Source organism: Podarcis filfolensis, assembly GCF_964270895.1.
Source record: "Podarcis filfolensis genome assembly, chromosome: 17".
Lineage (NCBI taxonomy): Eukaryota > Metazoa > Chordata > Lepidosauria > Squamata > Lacertidae > Podarcis > Podarcis filfolensis.
The window spans coordinates 29,675,054-29,695,126 of NC_139621.1; the positions used below are offsets into that span (position 1 = coordinate 29,675,054).

The window sequence follows — 20,073 nt, forward strand, 5'->3', positions numbered from 1 at the left end:
CTCACTTTATTCTAGAGCAGAGTAGGGGCACTTTTTCAGTGTGATAGCTTCATTTCCTTCTGGGCAACCTTTCAGAGACAAAAGGCCTGTGGTGGGTGTGGGCAGAGTGAGGAATGTATATTTTACCTACAGTAAGTACACTAGGCTAGGTTCTATACAAACGCCCTCCTTTCTTTCCTGCATTGTTAACTGTTAATTTTGAATGGGCTCCTTCATAGTCCTGTTTCAAGTCTTCCCAGCTTTGGGGGAAACTAAGTTTGGAATCCTAAACAGATGTGGTTAGAAGTAAGCTGCAGTGGAATCAGTGGAATTTCCTTCCGAGAAAATATATAAGATTTGGTATATTTATTTTTATTTTATTTACCATATTTTTTGTCCTATAAGACTCACTTTTTCCCTCCTAAAAAGTAAGGGGAAATATGTGTGCGTCTTATGGAGCGAGTGCAGGCTGCGCAGCTATCACAGAAGCTAGAACAGCAAGAGGGACTGCTGCTTTTACTGCGCAGCGATCCCTCTTGCTGTTCTGGCTTCTGAGATTCAGAATATTTTTTTTCTTCTTTTCCTCCTCCAAAAACTAGGTGCGTCTTGTGGTCTGGTGCATCTTATAGAACGAAAAATATGGTATTTATTGAATTTATACACCGCCCTATACCCGGGGGTCTCAGGGTGGTTCACAGAATAATTTGGCTGTAGGACTCTACTGCTTGCCAGGGAAAAAAATCCATTGACTTTTTGGGCCTTGCATACTAGGGGACTGGATATATATCTTTTCACGACCTATTCGTATTATGTGAATTAAACATAGGGCATCTGAAGCTACAGTTTGCTAGTAGCCATGATGACTGTATACAGGGTTTCGCAAACTCAGGTCTCCAGCTGTTTTTGGACTACAGTTCCTATCATCCTTGACCACTGGTCCTGCTAGTTAGGGATGATGGGAGTTGTAGTCCAAAACCAGCTGGAAACTCACGTTTGGGAAATCCTGCTGTATTCCATCTCCAGTACAGGAACAGATAGGACTCTATATACCAGTTTCTGGGAATTGTTCTGGTAGACTTCCCCATAGGCCTATGATCGGCCACTATGAGAATAGGGTAAGGATGCTGCACAAATTGGTCCTTTGTTCTGATCCAGTAGGGTTCTATTTCAAGTCTTACTTACTTACTTACTTATTTTCTAATGCTAGGAAGAAAGTATCATTTACTAAATAGGTAAATTGGAACAAGCTCCATGCAAAGGCAATAGTTATCCATGAGAGGTTTTAAAGAAACTCTTTAAGGATCTTTAACATTTCAGAAGTTATCTCCCATCGCACTCATTTGGAAAGCACCACCCTCCCCCATCCTACCCCCATAAATAAATAAATGTGTCAGTAACAGATTTTGAGCCTGGAGTTACAGAAGATAGATATGAAAATTGAGAGAAGCATCCTTGCCTGAGGTGTGCATACTCATTTGAAAAAATCCTATCACTGTCTCCAAGCCAGCAAGTTTACATGTTGTTGTTGTTTTGAAACAAAAACATGTGAATAGAATGGGATGAGAAACATACCACCCATACTCTATGATGCCTCAGAGCTTGGGTGTAGGTAGGGACCTGTGTTTCTCCAGCCAAACTAGTAACAAACTATAGCAAAAGTACTTCTGACTTTGAGGTCATCATGTTAATTCACAATCTGAATTAATTCGAGACACAGCTTTGCTGAGTTTGTGGCAAAAAGAAACAAAGGTTTTAGGGAGTGGTCTTGCCCTGTGGCTCCCTGAAGGGATAACCCGAAAGAGAAATACTCTGAGTCAATACTTTGCAGATACCCCCACTACCTGCAGCAGGCCATACCCTGGAAGTGGTACTGTGTACCCTGATACCAAGCTGCTGTTAATATCAAAAACAAAGCCTTAGATGGCCTTGCATCCACACATACACCCATGCGCCTCTCTTCAAACACTGGCAGTGGTGGCAGTGGTTGCTAGCCACTGGAGCAGGGGGGCTAGATGTTAGAAATTTGCCACCCCCAATTTAGTGCCCCACACTTTCTTGCTGTCCTGGACCCATTGAAATAGTTCCACTGCCTAGTTCCCCTCCTTATGCAGAAGTAACCCCTGCAGATACTAAATGGGGCAGTGTGGAGGCATGTTCTTTCTTCCCACTTCAGTGGAACAAGAGCTGCTTCTCACCTCTGGCAATGCTGTTGGGGAAATGGCTGAAGAGTTGTTGTTTTTAAATTATTGCAGGAAAGCAGATTTGCCAGGGGAGGGAGGGAAGAAAGCAGAGAGAGAGAGAGAGAGAGAGAGAGAGAGAGAGAGAGAGAGAGAGAGAGAGAGAGAGAGAAGGGGCTCTGCTCCTTTAAACTAGTTTAAGCAGTTGAAGTTACAGATATGCCTGGGGTTGCTATTGCCTGAAGTGAGAGACAGAGAAATGGCTGAGGAACCTATGTCAGTCTTGCTGCTCCCAGGCACTTTTCCTGAAACAAAACAAAGGACTCCCTTGCCCCCTTCTTCCCACATACAAGTCTGATGAATCCGTTTGAAAGAACTCCGACAAAGAGGGAGAGAGAGAGATTGCAGTTCTGAAGCAAGTAGTCCCCACACTGACAGCTCTGCCTCACATATAATATTACACCTTGAAAGGAAAGATCAAGCATAATTTAGAAAATGTCTCAAGATCAACTGAGCAGGGAAGCGGGGACGAAAAGAGCAGCAATGCACTCACCTCGTTTGTTTGTTCTCTCTGCAATACACAAACACACCTTTTCAGGTTGCTACAATGCACTGTATCCAGGGAAAGCCTCCTCATCTTGTTATTGGATGGAAGTTCTCAGGGTTTGTCTTTGCCCAGAAGCTCTCCACTCATGGCAAGCGGCAGCGGGGTGGGGAGGAGGGGAGAGAGTCACAACAGCATAACCCGCTGTTGCCTGGCCTTCACCTTTCTTCCAGAGCAACCAGAGCCTTCAGTTGAGCTTGGAGGAGGGCTTTGTTGTCTGTATGTAGCAAGGAGAGAGAATGCCTCACTGTACAAGGAAACAAAATAAGTGGTTGCTTCCTAAGGGAACAACCAGGCTTTAAAAAATATAATTCTGCTCCTTATTTATTGCTAAGAGGAACTTGTGAGCAGCAATTAATGCAGCCAAATTATTTGTAAATTAAATAGATTAAATCGTTTAATTTGTAAATTGAATAAATAACTTGCTGTTGAGAGCTCAAGATTTCCCTCTAAGTAGGGATGGAGGAGAAATTTGATGCAGTTGACTTTGAAAGGTGAACCTACCTAATTCACACTTTCCCAAGTAATATGCAAACTGGAATACAAGCATCCTTTGACATTTGCCCTTACGTGAATTTTGCAATGCATTCTAGTAATGTGTACGAAAAGTCCATCTGCTACGGTAAAGTGAGCATATGAATGCATATACCGTATTCATTAAAAATGACATACAAAAAAGCAATATATTTGGGAAATTGCTTTGCAAACCTGTTTGTCTTAGGCAAAATTGCACACATGGGTGTCTATTAGCAGAAGTTCACTTTAAAATGCTGACCATTTTTTACCAGGACATTTTTAATATATCACAAATTGATGCCAAAATGTAGAGAACTAAAGAATGGGCAAATGAGAAACCAAGGGAAGCCAAAACTGACACATTCACCCATCTCTACCTATTAAGCACATCATCACACCTGAAAGCCTTTCTATGCATAGGGCTCACAAGAAATGGCCTCTGAGCATGCTCAGGTGAACTCTCCCTTAGGATGATTTTGTATGTTATACAGGACATTGAGAACAAGTTCTGGGACTGAGATCTGGAAGACTCTCACACTTAGAGCTGACACTTTTTAGCCTGCCAGCTTATGAACAGTTCAGTCAGCCACTCACTGTGGCAGAGTAGAACATCTCAGGGTGAAAAATATCATCCTTGGGACCCTGCCGACATTTTATTTTAGTGATTAACTACAGAGCTTGAGATCTAGCCACAAATTCCTTGTTATCCCATAATATGCCTTCTGCAATCTGGTGCCCTTCAGAAGTTTTGGATATAATTCTCAGAATCCCCAACCAATATTGTAACCTGAAACATCTGGAGGACACCAGGATGGAAAAGGCTATCATAAAGCAATTGCAGTGGTACCTCGGGTTACAGACGCTTCAGGTTACATACACTTCAGATTACAGACTCCACTAACCCAGAAATAGTACCTCAGGTTAAGAACTTTGCTTCAGGATGAGAACAGAAATGACATGGCAGCAGTGCGGCGGCAGTGGGAGGCCCCATTAGCTAAAGTGGTACCTCAGGTTAAGAACAGCTTCAGGTTAAGAACAGACCTCCAGAACAAATTAAGTTCTTAACCCGAGGTACCACTGTACAGCTTTCCAGAGTGTGGTTAACAGACAAGATAACACCAGTATAAATAAAATTTCAGCACCCCATCCCCTTTCCCCCCTAATTCTATCCTACACTCACATTTTAGCAAATTTCTGCTGCTTTTGAAGAAGAACTCTGTCCATTTGCCCTTAAAAATGTGTTCCTGCAAATGAAAGCAGCTCTGATCAAAGAATGTTTACTTTGGACACACAATTCAGTTTGCTCATTGAACATGTGAGCAAACACCACTCATGCTCTGCTTTCTCCTTATTATGGAGAGAGTTTTCAAAATATGAACTGTCCACGGAAATTATAAGCAAATGTCAGTCTTTCCTGTCACAGTTTAAGCTTTACCTAAATTGCTTTCTGTTGGGCCAGCCCTAGATTTCCAGGATATAATGTGAAGTAGAATAAAAGTGTTGTACCAAAAGCACAACCTCCTACATCACCTTCCAGCTGAGATTATTCCTTTCCCTGTCCTCTGATATAGGATGTCTGTCTGCACCCCTCAAATACTAAAGTTGCTTAGAGACACAGTGGGACTTACTTCTGAGTAGGTGTGCATAGGATTGTGCAGATAGTTGATTTCAATGCAAATTACTGTCAAGTAAGTATGTTTTTGAGGAAGGGGTGTAAGAAGGGGATACAAACATCCCTAGGCCAGTCTCCAATGCTCCTATTCCACTAGCATAAGAGACTTGCACTAGCAGAATGGAACTCTCCCTGGCAGCTCCTCTATATCTCAAAATCAGCTCAAAGGGGTTGAGGGACCCTTAGCAGATTTGATTCCAGCATGCAGCAGGAGGAGAGGAAACTGAAGTGGCTCAGCACCAATGGAGCTCTGCTTTGGACATAGTCCCTATTTTACTATGATCAGGAGCGGAGGAAGGGGGTGAGGTGGGGGCAGTCCACCCCAGGTGTCACCACTGAGGGGGGTGAGAAAATGCCGAGTGGCACTCACCAGTGTGGCCAGCGTGGTGTAGTGGTTAAGAGTGAAGGACTCGTAATCTGGTGAACCAGGTTCGCTCCCCCACATGCAGCTGCTGGGTGACCTTGGGCTAGTCACACTTCTCTGAAGTCTCTCAGCCCCACTCACCTCACAGAGTGTTTGTTATGGGGGAGGAGGGGAAAGGCGATTGTTAGCCGCTTTGAGACTCCTTAGGGTAGTGATAAAGTGGGATATCAAATGCAAACTCTTCTTCTTCTTCTTCTTCACCGCGTGGCCTGCAGTGCGCCCGAGCCACACATCTCTCCTAGGAGTAACACAGTGGCTTGAGTGCCCACAGGCTCTGCGCTTCCCCAAACGGTCCTCCCGCTGCATCCCCCTCAGCTGTAGGGCGGCTGAGTGGGAGGAGGCAGGCAGACTCCTGGGTGGCCCCACGGAGTGTCCTACCCTGGTGGGCCCCGCCCCATGGGTGGCTGACCCCGCCCCCGGGTGCAGGGCACACGTGCAACCCCAGGCACCCAAACAGCTTGCTCCGCCGCTGACTATGGTTGCCAACTAAAGAAGTGGCCTGGCTTTCTCTTTTGACTAGAAGACAGTGCCTTCCACACAGCAAGGATATAAGCATCGTCACCTGCAAATGCCTGCAATTAAAAAATTCAGTTCAAGGCAGAGGAGCAGTAGCCAGTGAAAAACCTGGCAAAACTTTAACTTGCTGGAGAATTGTTAGGGGTATTCATATAATATCTAACTGTCTAGGAGGCCAGTGAATTTTTTTGTTTTGATCCTGGAACCACCAGTTGTCTTTGATATGCTACAGAGTTTTCAGCCTTTAAGCCTAGCACCTCTTGCCAGGGACCCAAGAGAGATCCAGTCTGGAGTCTGGATTCAGCTTGTTGAGCATCCATAAAACATTTGGGCCTCTCAGCGCTTCATTCAGAGTTACTTCCAGATTGAATTTCAAGTGGCTAGACCCATTCCAAGGACAAACCTAAGCATGCCAAGCAGCTACCTAGCAACGCTTTCCATTTTCCTTTCAACTTGCAGGATGCAGCACACAGTAACTGCGGCAGCATGAGCTTCTGTTAAGAAGCCTTTCAAGCCACCATGGCAGCCATAATTTAAAAATATATCTGGCGGCCAGCAAAGAACAAGCAAGCAAAAACTGTGGCCTGTATGTTTCCAAATCATTGACTTGAATTAATGCAAGTCTTCCTTTTAAACTCCCCCCCCCCATTTTTGGGGGGGCAAACTTAGTACAAACTGGTCCAGGGTCTGAATCTGTTGCCAAGGACAAAACATTATGGGGTTGCACTCCTAGGCTGGTTGCTGTGAAGGCGAAACCTCTTAAAAACTAAAGTGTGCTATTCTATAACAGCATGAGTTACGTATGCTCATACTGTTAAGAAGCACAAATTCCCACTTTTCTCTTTAAAGTGTAGATTCAACTGGTGATTCAGCCAATGATCAGGACTTGAGGGTCTGGAGTACAAAATTTTACCAGGACGGAGCTTCCAGGCTAATTGGAAGCTGAGCCCAAAAATTACCAAAAAGTATACTCTCTTCATAATTAGTCTGAGCCTAAATACAAATTCTCATTGGTGTTGCAGCATCCATGCAATCTCTTCTCTGGCTTGAGTTTCCCTGGCTGCATGAATGCTGATGAGAACTGATGCTACAGTCTTTATTAAACACTGCAGTGTGGGTACTTACACCCTAGGAGATGTTAAAGATAGGAAATGTTAATAAAGTCCTTATTAAAGATCAATAGCTTCATGACTTGACAACATTTATGGGGATCAAGCAATGTATGTTGGAAGTGTAAAGCAATTAACAGTGACACATACCATTTATTTGGTATTGCTCAAAAAGAACATCTTTGTAGGAGAGATCGTAACAGGATCGTAACTTGCCAGCAGGCTCTTTCCGCACTATACATTTAAAGCAGTATCATACCACTTTAAACAGTTACAGATTCCCCTGAAGAATCCTGGAGACTGTAGTTTGTTAATGGTGTTGAGACCCCTATTCTCTCCACAGAGCTGCAATTCTCAAGAGTTCCCTGGAAAGAGGGGTTGACAGCTAAACCACTCTAGGAACTGTGGCTCTCTGGGGAAAATAATGGTCTCCAAACAACTGTAGCACCCAGGATTATTTGATGGACACCATAACTGTTTAAACTGGCATAATACTGCCTTAAATATATAGTCCAGATGGGACCTTAATGATAAAACATTCCAATTGGCTAGTTATAGGCAATAAGAACCCATCAGTCATTGTGGTGTCTGAGTGGGAGGTTGGCTGACCTCTAAGATTGTAATTGAACTGTATTTCACTACAAGGAGGGGTGAACCCTCCCTTGATGTTCTAGAACTACCTTGTAAGCACATGAGGGTTTGTGGCACACTTCAAACTCCTTGAACGCAATGGAGCTTATATCTGAGTAAATATGTATAAGCTTGCATTGTACCTTTCAAGCGTACACTTTAAAATGCAGCATTTAAAGAGTCTTATTAAAAAAAAAACCCTATGTGACAGCGATTTCTGCTCTTCCTTTTATTCTAATAGTGTGGAGAGTTTTGTAATTGATTTAAGGCAGATCTTGGCACCAATCTTCAACTCACACACGAACTCTTGGCTTTATGTTGACAATCTTTTCAATTAACTGAAGAAATTAATTAGCAGACATTACAGACAAGAAATGCTGTGAACTGCAGGCATTGTGTTGCTGACCGTATGAAGTCTTCCTTTTGTTAAACTGCTGACAAGGATGTTGTGCTGCGATCACCGAGATGACTGCAAATTGCTCTGGGTCTCAAGCAATGTGCAAACCAAAAGCTTTTTGGAAAATATTTGTGCATAAGTACATTACATTATTTTCATGGCCCCATAGAATGCTCATAATTATGAAGTTCAGGGTGTTACTGGAGGGTGTGTGTGTGTGTGTGTGTGTGTGTGTATCACAAAAGATATCTGTCTGATCCAAGAATGCCACATGGCCACAGCTAGTCTACTCAGCCTACTCTATTCGAGCTAGAATATTGTTGCCAGTAAACAAAATAGAAGCACTATTAAAAGTTTTTAAACAGGACCCCTTCTCAGTAAGGAAAGAAGTCCTATCCCCCCCTTGGAGCCAACTGCCAGGTGACTCAATAATCATTGACTATTCCCCATTCAATCAGCACCCATTGCTCATTCCCCACTCCCAGAGGGATAAACAGAATTTGAGCCATACGTCCTGACCTAGTGAGGAACTAGCCAGGCAAATAAATTTAGAGCAGCCTAGCAAGGGGAGCCTCCTCCATGAGCTATAGGGAGTCCTAGCTGATGAAATGCCTTAGCTCCATCTGACAAAGGGTGAAGAAGAGTTAAGCAGATGTTCAAGTTCAGCAGCAGGGCAACAAAGCTGGGGCACACCACTATCCCTTGACCTAAAGCAAAACCAAGCTCTCAATAAAGCAACTTAAACTACAGAAACAATTATGCAGGTAGAATGCTAGTGGGGGTAGGATAAATGCTTTTCATTGTTTTGCACTGTCTGTCACATGTACAACTATCTCCCTGTTGGACAGAAGCCGTGGGTATGTCCAAGGTGCAATGAACTCCTGGCTCTCCAGGAACAAGTTTGTTTCCTTGAGACCAAGGTGGTTGACTTGGAATAGCTAAGGGAGGCAGAGAGGTTGGTGGGATGTTATAGTTGTGCATGCTCAGGACAGGGTACTGCAAAATATTTGCAACCCATTTGTGTCCTTGTGCTGTATGCTTAAGGATGACATCATTGCAACTTATGGTGATGATGAAGGAAACAGCCAAAATCTGGCAAAGCAATTCCCAAAAGGTCTGATTAATTTTGGCACAATCCCTTTACACTGCATACATTTTACACTGTAAAAATAAGACCAGATTTGGTACTGGATTCCTCCTCTAGAGGGGCCCAATGCTTAGACAGACAGGGCAAGTATCTTTTAATTGAAAAGGAAATCTCAGGAATTACAACTTGCCATTCAAAAAACTGTATTTGAAGAACGTTCAGGAACTGAGGTTGGTGTAGGATGCTGCTGTCAGAGCCTTGTTGAGGGCCCATTATTCATAGCATATATTATTCCAATATTATTCAACCTCTACTGCTTTCCAATTTGTTTCTGAGCCCAATTCAAAGTGATGGTCATCACCTATTGAGCTGTTATTGGTTTGGCTCCAAAATTGAAAGGCCTGCTGGCTCCTGCTTGATTCTCCCCACCCACTGAGATTTTTGGGGGTGGCTCTGTTCTGTGTTCCTCCTCTGTCTGGAGCAAGGTTAGTGGGTATATGAGACAGGGCCTTTTTGTGGCTATGTTGTGCTGCTCCCCAGGAGGAGCCCATGGGACAAGGCACATAGTAGCACCAAGGACAGCTCTTATGAGCAACTCACTGAAGCTGAACAGATGTATTTCAAAGCTCTAACACTCTAATGCTCCATCCTCTTTGTTGAAGAACTAGAGAAAGGGCCATGCATCTAGCCTGAACATGACCTGCTTCTTCATACTATGGCCTGCTTCCTGTGTCATTGGACCAGTGAGGTATTTGGGAGGTACCTACTTTCTTAGACCCATGAGTCTGGTTCTGGTTCTATGGACCCTGGTGTTATGGGATCCAGTTCAGCAGGTTTCTGCCCACCTCAGGTTCTGAAGTCCCCTGGTCACTACCATCAGGGTCAGAGGCAGAAACCTGGTTCAGTGCCCAACCAGTGACACTGTAGCCTCTGACATGATGTCCTGCTCAACAATGGACTCTGACAGTAGCTGAGGAGGACAGCTGGAATGCCCTTTTAGATGAACAATGAAGACAACAACAGTGTTGTTGGTTTTTACTGATGTTTTATTTAGTTTGTTGTTGTTGAAAACCTATTTTTGTATTTTAAGACTGTTGAATATTGTGTGTGTGTGTGTCTGTCTAGAGATATAGATGCATACATCACACAATTTCTTATATCTCAAAAAGTCGAATTCATACAATCTTTACAAACTTGGGTGGATTCAGAATTCAGATATTTGGTGGCAAGATATTAACATGTGTCCCACTATTCACAGCATCATTAAATCTAGATTTTGTAGATTTCAAAATTAAATGCCCTTGTATGTACTGAATTCAGCATTTTATTATAGAGCTTTTATACTTTACCAGTTCTAGTGTTCTGCCTCCCTGCCAATTTACCATTTGGTTATTAAAACACTTATTGGTGTTACCTCTAGCAAACTTTAAGAATGAAAGCTGACATATATATTATATTTTAACTTCAGAAGGTTAGCCATGCCTCTGCAGAATTAGTATTATTAACATCATTATTATTTTATTTACTCAGTGACACACACACACACACACACACACACACACATATGAATGAGAGAGAGAGAGAGAGAGAGAGAGAGAGAGAGAGAGAGAGGCTTCTGTTCTTTCTCTGGTATCACTTAGATTTGAACTATAAAAAACCTTGCTGAATTATAAGCCAATAAAATGAACTTCCCGCCCCCTCCCAACCCTGCCCTTTTTGCTACTTTGCTTTGCATCTCCTGCCACGGAAAACAAAGTGCTGCAATGTTCCCCAGATTTATCTGTTCATATATTTGGTTGACATTCTACAAGGCCAGCAGCAGAAGCTGGACAGAGAATACTGCTGTAACTTTTACCTCCGTTTATGCTGAAGACTGCGTCATTTCTTTTTCATGAATTGAATTATAAACCTTTTCCTATTGATAATATATAGATCTTATATCTCAAGGTTTACTTCTTATAAGCTTGTCATCAAAAGCAGGGACAAATCTGGCGCCACTTTCTCATTGGCTCCAGAATTTTGATTGGCCCTTGAGCCAGGCATCCACAGTGGGCTCTCTTCATATGGAAAAAAATATGATGAGCAAACTGAGAATCCTCACACACTGCTTTCCATGCAAAGTAAGGATGATAGCTCCATTAGGGTGGGGTAGGGGGCTCCTGAAGCCCTGACCTCACACCATTTAGAACTGACCCTGCAATTTGCCTTAAATTCCCTGTCCCTCTCTGTAAACTGAATGATCCAAGCACAATGTCCTCACTTGATTTGCGGGATGGCAATTGTGATGTAGGGATGGCAATTGTGATGTAGCAGACCTGTGCTGAGGAAGATTCAGGTGCTGAGGAAGAAACAGTGGTTCTGGCCCAGTCCACATCTCTCACACTTACCTACCTTTTAGGACTGTTGGGCAGATAAATGAGTCCCTTGGAGGAAGGTTAGGACACAACCATGATAACATTTCGAAAAATAGCTTTGAAACATTTTTCTTCTTACAAGAAAAGAGGAACATCAGTATCCCTCCACACTACTGTGACAAAGAAATGTGCTCTGTGCTAAGAATATTAACTTAGCTCTCTAAGCTCTATGACAAATTACAGCTAAATTGTAATAATGTGCCTGCCTTTTCTTTAATGAAACGTCTGTGTTTTGCTGCACATGACTGCACTTCTGTTTTGCTTCCCCCCTTTTCCCCCTCCCTCAAATGGAAGGTGTTCTTATATAGCTCACAGATGATGTTTTTGTGCATAAACCAAAGCTCTGAAAGACTTTATCAACTCATGTTAAGCTGCTTGAAGACCTGGCACAAGCAATTTCATCCAGGACTCTTGCCGGTGATGTATTTTGAAGGGAAATATTTTGTAAGAAAGATACAAAGATTGATTTAAATCTTTTGGTTAAAGCAGGGTTGGAAAACCTGTATCCCTCTCGATTTTGTTAGACTACAACTCCCATTCTCCCATTGGGACACAGGTTCCCAACCCCTGATTTAAAGACTACAACTCCCACCATCCACTGGCCATGCAGGCTGGAGTTGATGGGAGCTGAAGTCTAACAACATCTGGAGAAGGCCACAGGCTCCAAAACTTGATCATAAGTTATTCTAAGCAGCCTTCTATCTTTATGACAAGATATCCGGCAAAACCTTTGCTTTTCTGTTTATTTCAGTTCACAGTATTGTCATACCTTGGTTGTCAAACTTAATCCATTCCAGGAATCTGTTTGACTCCTGAAACAGTTCAAAAACCAAGGTGCAGCTTTTGATTGGCTGCAGAAACACAGCACTCGGAAGAAGAAGAAGAAGAAGAAGAAGAAGAAGAAGAAGAAGAAGAAGAAGAAGAAGTAGAGTTTGGATTTGATATCCTGCTTTTTCACTACCAGAAGGAGTCTCAAAGCAGCTAACATTCTCCTTTCCCTCCCTCCCCCACAACAAACACTCTGTGAGGTGAGTGGGGCTGAGAGATTTCAAAGAAGTGTGACTAGCCCAAGGTCACCCAGCAGCTGCATGTGGAGGAGCGGAGACGCGAACCCAGTTCACCAGATTACAAGTCTACTGCTCTTAACCTCTACACCACACTGGCTCTCTCGGACACTCAGTTGCAGTGAGAGAGCAAAATCTACCCTGCAAACATGGAGCTGAGTGGCCTGGAATTCACTGGTGGGAACTCTGCAGGGTGTGTATACCTTGTAATTGTGAGCAGAATGCCTTTTGCACACACCCAGGGTCCTTGCAGTATACAAGTCAGATATACACTTCAGCCATCATAATGGTGGGCACTTTGTGAGAGTTATAGAACAGTAATTATTTGCTACTTGGAGGAACACATTGTTCTGGTATGCTTGTTTTGGGAGGAACCTTTTCCACCTCACAGTATGGTTTCCACACCACAGCCTGCCACAGAGATTTCCGTATTAAAATTCAGCTCCTCTTGCACTCGACTTGTGTGTACTGCAGTAAGGGGGAAAACTGTGGCTTGAAGGGAAGGTGAGCTAGGCAGCCGTTTGACACTGATAGGTTTGGCAATACATCATAGCAGTATCAGTCAAAACACTGCGACTCAGGGCTAATTCTTACATATAGCTGACAAATGGGAACCAAACATGCTGCTACATGCTTAAATAATAGGCTGCAGGGAAGCGGGGGAAAGAGCAGCGAGTGTGGATGTTGTTGCCATCAGAGATGCTGGGAAACTGGGTTTGCTCCTCAGTTTTCCAGTGCTGAGACCCAGGGTGGTAAAATACTTTGGACAGGCAGCCTGACAAGTTCAGGCTGCCAGCAGTTGGTAAGACAGAGGGCAAGCTGAAGATCAACAGTCTGGAGGCATGGAGGAAGAGCCTAGTGGCCTCCCTAAGCAACATGTTCTTGGAAACTGGGATGAATGGTAGGTAGGTAGGTAGGTAGGTAAGTAGGCAGACAGGCAGAGACAGAGTACAGTGCTATTTTTCTAGACAAAGAAGTGTCAGAACTCACAATGAACACTCCCTTGTTCTCTTAGAATGGCAATGGTGCCCAACTGAGAGGTGCAGGAACTGAGTTCCAGTGAGTTCTGGCTGAAAAAAAGCTCTGGATAGATGATGATTATAGGTAGGTAGGTAGGTAAGTAGGTAGGCAGGTAGGTGATAGATGATAGATAGGTAGATAGATGATAGATGATAGATAGATAGATGATAGATGATAGATAGAGAGATAGATAGATAGATGATAGATAGATAGATAGATGATAGATAGATAGATAGATAGATGATAGATAGATAGATAGATAGATGATAGATAGATAGATGGATAGATAGATGATAGATATAGATAGATAGATGATAGATAGATTGATGATAGATGATAGATGATAGATGATAGATGATAGATGATAGATAGATAGATAGATAGATTAGATAGATAGATAGATAGATAGATGATAGATGATAGATGATAGATAGATAGATTTGGTGGTTTAGAAATTATTTTATAAATAAAAAATATATAATGCCACCCCAAGAGAAAGAAGGTAGCTGATCTGGAAACCAGTGGCACCAGGCTAGCTTTCCAGTACCACCAGCCTCCACAGGTCAGGAGGATTCGTGGCTGCTATGGCTACATTCACATGGCACTTTATTCTGTTTTCCTGATGTTTCCCTAACTGTTGATTTCTGTGCTGTGTTTGAGCTTTCACATGAAGTAAAAGCCACTTCTGGAAATATAGCAGAATATGGCACAATTTTAATACTCATTTCCATGTTATTTGAAAACTGGTGCTTGTTTTTGTCCTCTGGAAGCAAAGAACACAGTAAGGACTGCTAAATTAGCACTGTCTTCTGCTATATTTATGAAAGCAGCTTTTATGCCGTGTGAAAGCGCAAGTGTAGTGCAGAAATTTACGGTTAGGCAAGTGTCATAAAAATGGAATAGACTGCCAGGTGAAGGCAATCTCTGTGAGTATCCCAGTTGGAACTGCCTACCTTGCCTCCTCTTGCCAGGAGCCCAGGCAGCGACACAGAGAGTGGAGAGCCAACACCTGCTCTGCAAGTCCTACATCCACCTGATAAAGTGTTATTTTGAAGAGTAAACCTGGCTTGGGGAGCAGTGACATACTTTGGGCTACTAATTGGCTAATAACTGTGGGAATTAAATTGGGGGTAGAGAGAATCACACACCCCATCTTGAGCTTTTTGGAGAAAAGGCAGGCTATGAATCCAGTAATTACAACCAAGAGCATTGTCTGCTGTGCTCTTTTGGGTCTCTAATTTATTTAGCCAGAGTTTGCACAGGAGACTGTCAGTTCATGCCATTCCCTGCCCCTCTTGTGCTCCAGAAAAGAAGATGGTGCAAAATAGGATAAGTGTTGTCTTTACCAACAGACAATATCACTTAGTTCCTTTCATCTCTGCTTCATGTATACAGATTTTTCATCAACGAAGTGTGTAAGCTGCCTTTTCAGATATATGGTTTTAATAGTATACAGTCATACCTCGGGTTATGAATGATGTGGGTTGCGCGTTTTCGGGTTGTGGACCTCACTGAACCTGGAAGTACTGGAATGGGTTACTTCTGGGTTTCGGCACTCACGCATGTGCAGAAGCACAAAATGGCATCATGCGCGTGCAGACACGTTGCTACAGGTGTGCCTCCCACACGGATCACATTCGCAACCAGAGGTATGACTGTATTTGCATTGAGACCATTTCAGTTTTCTTCCAATGGAAAATACAAGGTAACTAACTGTAACTGTCCAGGTGAACAACTAGGGAATGTTATTGAGCTGTCTCACCTTTCGCCAGTGTGGTGTAGTGGTTAAGAGCGGCAGTCTCGTAATCTGGGGAACGGGGTTCGCGTCTCCGCTCCTCCACATGCAGCTGCTGGGTGACCTTGGGCTAGTCACACTTCTTGAAGTCTCTCAGCCCCACTCACCTCACAGAGTGTTTGTTGTGGGGGAGGAAGGGAAAGGAGAATGTTAGCCGCTTTGAGACTCCTGAAGGGGAGTGAAAGGCGGGATATCAAATCCAAACTCTTCTTCATCTCTTCTTCCTTATGCCACTGCAGGTCTACTTTAAACAAAACAATAAAAGTCTATTTAAAGCCAGTTATCTCCTTTATACTGAGATGCTTGGAAAGGTCATATGGACCTTTAGAAATATTTTTGCATGAATCAATGCACATCCAAATTGATCCAGCCCCATCTTAATGTTTTGTCAATATCTGCTAGCCTATTTCATATGCCGACCAGTAGTAGCCTCTCTGACAGCTTCAAATGATGATACTTATTCATAGGATGGTTTGCAATGGCAAAGTGAAACCAGACAGATTGTCCAGATGTGTAAAAACTGAGGAGAGATATGGCACATTGCTCCAGGTGTCCAAAAAATATTGCATGGAATGCAGAGCAGATACCGACAGAAAGAAAAAGAAGCACTTCATAAAAGCAAGAAAGAGTAGCTTCTGCAAATAAGTTTTCTCCCTTTACCCTCCCATTACCGTCTTACCTCTTTATAAGAACTAGGCCATTATCAGTAGTGTGTGCCATCCATCAAATTATGTTATATTTAAAAAGGCCTGAAAATGCTTATCAGGAAAGAGAGGCACTGGGAAAACTAATTTGATAAAGGCTTGCAAACTTGAACCCCATGATGAAGGCTGGATGGCTCTATAGGCCCTGGTAGTAAGGGCATATAGGGTTTGTGTCTGTGTAGTATGCCAGGTTGATCCTGATTGCAGGGAGCATATGAGCCAGCCAAGTAGTGCAGCCGAACTGCAGCTAAAAGCTCCCATATGGAGCTATCCAAGGTGCTGTAATCCTTGCTGCTGAGTTGTGTACCCATTACTCAGCTGCTGTGCGATTTGCCGCTTGACACTTAGCTCCCAGAGGAATGATTTAGAGAGGGTGGGTATGCCTCCTCCCACATTTGCAATACGCAGTTGTCCAGAACACCTATATTTCTGGCCAACATATTGGTTCTACAGTTGTTACAGAAGTTTATATGGGCCTACATATTGACTGTATACTAAACAACAGAGCGCCCGCAGCTATTTCTCTGCCCTTGTCTCTGTTTGATGCAATCGTTCTTGCTTTATTGCACATTGTTGCACACATACGCCAAACTCTGAGATGTGTGAGATTGTAGGAGTCCCAGGTGCTTAACCAGGATTCAGTTTCCTCGAAATAGGGACAGTGGAGACTGTGGCGTCTTTATGATATATGGTTTATTTACACATATATACAACCTGAGCCTACAAATGAGGGGCTCTCAGCATTAACACTTCAATATGGCCTTGCTTCTCCCATAGCCATAGCCTTTGATTCCTGCAGAAATCAGGCATGGTTCTGTCTCTCCCAACTGCCTAGCCTGCAGCCCTGTTTCAGTGGCTTCTAGGTAGCACACACTTCAACTAATTTGTCTTTCTAACTACCAATGAGTTGAGGGAAGGGAGTCCACTCATTTGCCATACTGCCAAGAGCCACTTCCTTTGTTGTCTTAATAGCTCATAATTTGAGGGACATTACCTCAGCAGGAAGCTAGCCTGGCTTTTTGTGGTTTAGACCACAGCGCCACCCGCGTCCCATAATAAGATAGTACAAACAAGATAGTCCCTGTGCTCAGGCTTACAAACTCGAGGCAGGGACCTATAATTAACTTATGTTACTCTGCAAAGCATTACATCAATAGTGTTGTTGTTGTTGTTGTTGTTGTTGTTGTTGTTTAAAAGCATTTTTACCAGGCTCTTCGGCTGAAAAAAACCCAGCTTAGTAAGGTCAGTACAAACAAGACAGTCCCTGCGTTCAGGCTTAAACTAAAAAATACAATGCAAAAGGGAAGGTGGGAAAAGCAAAGCTTGACCCCAGCTCTTAAAGCTGCCCAGTTCCTGTAATGACCTGCTTGAATGGAAATAGTTCTGCTGTCTTTCAGCAGAGCCTATCAAGTGGGATGTGCTTCCGATCCCTTCATCTGCTAAAGCCAGGTGGAATACAGGTGGAATGATGAAGGTGATTATTTCATACCATCTAAAGATAGAAACACACCAGCCTGGACACTGTGTACCAAGCATTTTGATAGCAAACCTACTAGCCCTGTCTCAGATATACTCTACAACTCTACAACCTTCAATTCCATCTCATAAAACATATGCCAAGAAGGATCTGGAAAGAATTCATCCCATTTGATCCACTTAACAATGATGTCATCTGTAGCTACTTCATCACCAATCAGTTTGTTGCCAAGAGTTTAGCACAGACTGGTGGATGCCAGTGTTGTTGTTTATTTTGCTTTTCTTCCAGTAAGTCCAAACTATAGCAGGACAAAAAGCATCACTGGTGCCAAAGTGCAAAAGACTCAAGTTAAGTTTTGACAGCTTGGGTAGAGAGAGCAAACTTTAAAGTCCTGTGGTGTATTAGCATTTCTGCCTTGTGCTACAGATACTGCCGTGGGAAGAAGAATTCATATAAGAAAAATTATGGTGGTGGAATATTGCAGCCAATGGTGGCTGTACCCATTGTGATGGATAGGGCAGAAGGCAGGGAACAAACAAACAAAAATAGCCAGTGTGGGAGCCAATGCTAGACAGAGCCAAATAATTCTGGTCTTGTCCCCATCTTCCTCCTGTCTGCTGAGTTCTAGAAGTGCAACATTGAGACTAAGGAGAAGGAAGCTGATAGACAGTGCCACCCCTTTGACTGGTTGAAAGAAAGAAACAGCAATGCCCCGTCTACCCAAACAAATCAGAAACCACTTATTTCAGCTGTGCAAACTGAAAACATGAATTAATTCAAGAGAATCTGGACCCAAATACTTTACCTTTCTCTCTGTGTTTAGAAATTAGTGCTACATCTCCTTTAGATCCTACTATCTTCTTAAAAGGTAGCTCAGATTCCACCAGTTGTGGAATTTTTCTTGCATTGTTTCTGAAGAGCGATATCAGCTGCACTAACCTGATGACATTATTTGAAGAATGGTGTTTCATGGTTTGTGTCAGGATGCTGTCAGTGGCTCCTGGCTGGTTGTCCAGGAAAGTATAAAGCAAGGAAAAGTTTCTTACCATCCTTTTTTATTTCAGACTTTACAGAGAGAGGTTATACAACCCAGCCTCTTGGATAATGGCGTTGTCCCAAGTGAATCTCCACCCCCATCTCTCCCACTTCCTCATTCACCATCATTCTCATCAATCCTCTATAGGTGCTGCTATGTGCCCTCTGTCTTTGAGCTCTTTGCTCTCCTACTTTTAAGGCTCGCCGGGTTCTGGGAGATGAAAGGTCTGGGATGCTTTCTAATGAGAACATGCCAGCCAGCTGCTGCTCTGGCTCTCCATGATTTCCCAACTTTTCACCTCATCTGCCTCTGAGCTGTGATCTCCCACGAACCCCTGTTGCAAATCTATACTGTCTTCCTCTTCCTCCTCCCTGGGACGGTCAGGAAGGGTCTCTACCATTCCTCCTTTGCCCAGTCCCTGACAGTTTAGCTCCCCTTGTTCCAGGAAAAACACTAAATGGACCCTTCACTCCATGCTTACCAGGGATTCAACAAATATTCATGCCTACCTGCTCTGAAAGCAAGAGCCATTTATCACATGTGGCATATAAATGTCCTGATGAGGTAACAGGCTTACAAATATTAGTGTGTACACAGTAACAAAAGACATTAAGATGAGTGCTGAGTCAGAATAAGGTGCAGGTTTTGTGAATATTTTTCTCCCCCATGTGAAATGCACCATCCTCTTTGCTGATTTTTTACGAGGTGCCAAAGGGGGGCACAGTCATGACATGCAGTGAATGTTCCTCAGAACCTTGCCTTGGAGCCCAGTACTAAGAACTTGTCAAAAATGTACAATTTGCTGCTGAAATGGAATACACAAGATGAAACGGTTAAATCAGCCATGATTAAATGGGCTCAGGACATTGGTCATAATATTTTGTTTGCTGATTGGGAAAAGTTGTGGACCACCGGGATGAAATTTACGGCATGTAATGCCTTAAGAGAAAATATTATGAAAATGATATATAGGTGGTACATAACCCCAGTCAAGCTTGCAAAGATTTACCATTTGCCTGACAATAAATGTTGGAAATGTAAAGAAACTGAAGGTACATTTTTTCATCTTTGGTGGACTTGCCCGAAGATTAAGGCATTCTGGGAAATGATCTATAATGAACTTAAAAAGGTATTTAAATATACTTTCTCCAAGAAACCAGAGGCCTTTCTCTTGGGTATTGTCGGCCAAGGGGTGTTAAAGACGGATATAACTTTCTTTATGTATGCTACAACAGCAGCTAGAATACTCATTGCGAAGTACTGGAAGACGCAAGAGCTACCCACACTGGAAGAATGGCAGATGAAGGTGATAGACTACATGGGCCTGGCAGAAATGACGAGCAGAATCCGAAACCAGGGAAGAGAAGCAGCGCAAGAAGAATGGAAAAAATTCAAGGACTATTTAAAGAAATATTACAAAGTTAATGAAAGTTAGAATGATGTTGGACTGGA

At 43.0% G+C, this 20,073-nt stretch overlaps 1 protein-coding gene across 1 annotated transcript in view; it reads right to left on the reverse strand.

Annotated features, from left to right (window-relative positions):
• LOC310752810 (uncharacterized protein) overlaps nucleotides 1–4,492 on the reverse strand; it is a 36,994-nt gene extending 32,502 nt beyond the window's left edge. The window contains exons 1-2 of the mRNA XM_083593869.1: nucleotides 4,457–4,492; nucleotides 2,710–2,977 (exon numbers count right to left, since the gene is read on the reverse strand). Coding sequence (XP_083449995.1) covers nucleotides 2,710–2,793 — 84 coding nt within the window. The 5' untranslated portion in view covers nucleotides 2,794–2,977; nucleotides 4,457–4,492. The remainder of the gene's footprint in view (nucleotides 1–2,709; nucleotides 2,978–4,456) is intronic.
• Nucleotides 4,493–20,073: the final 15,581 nt, after the last annotated feature.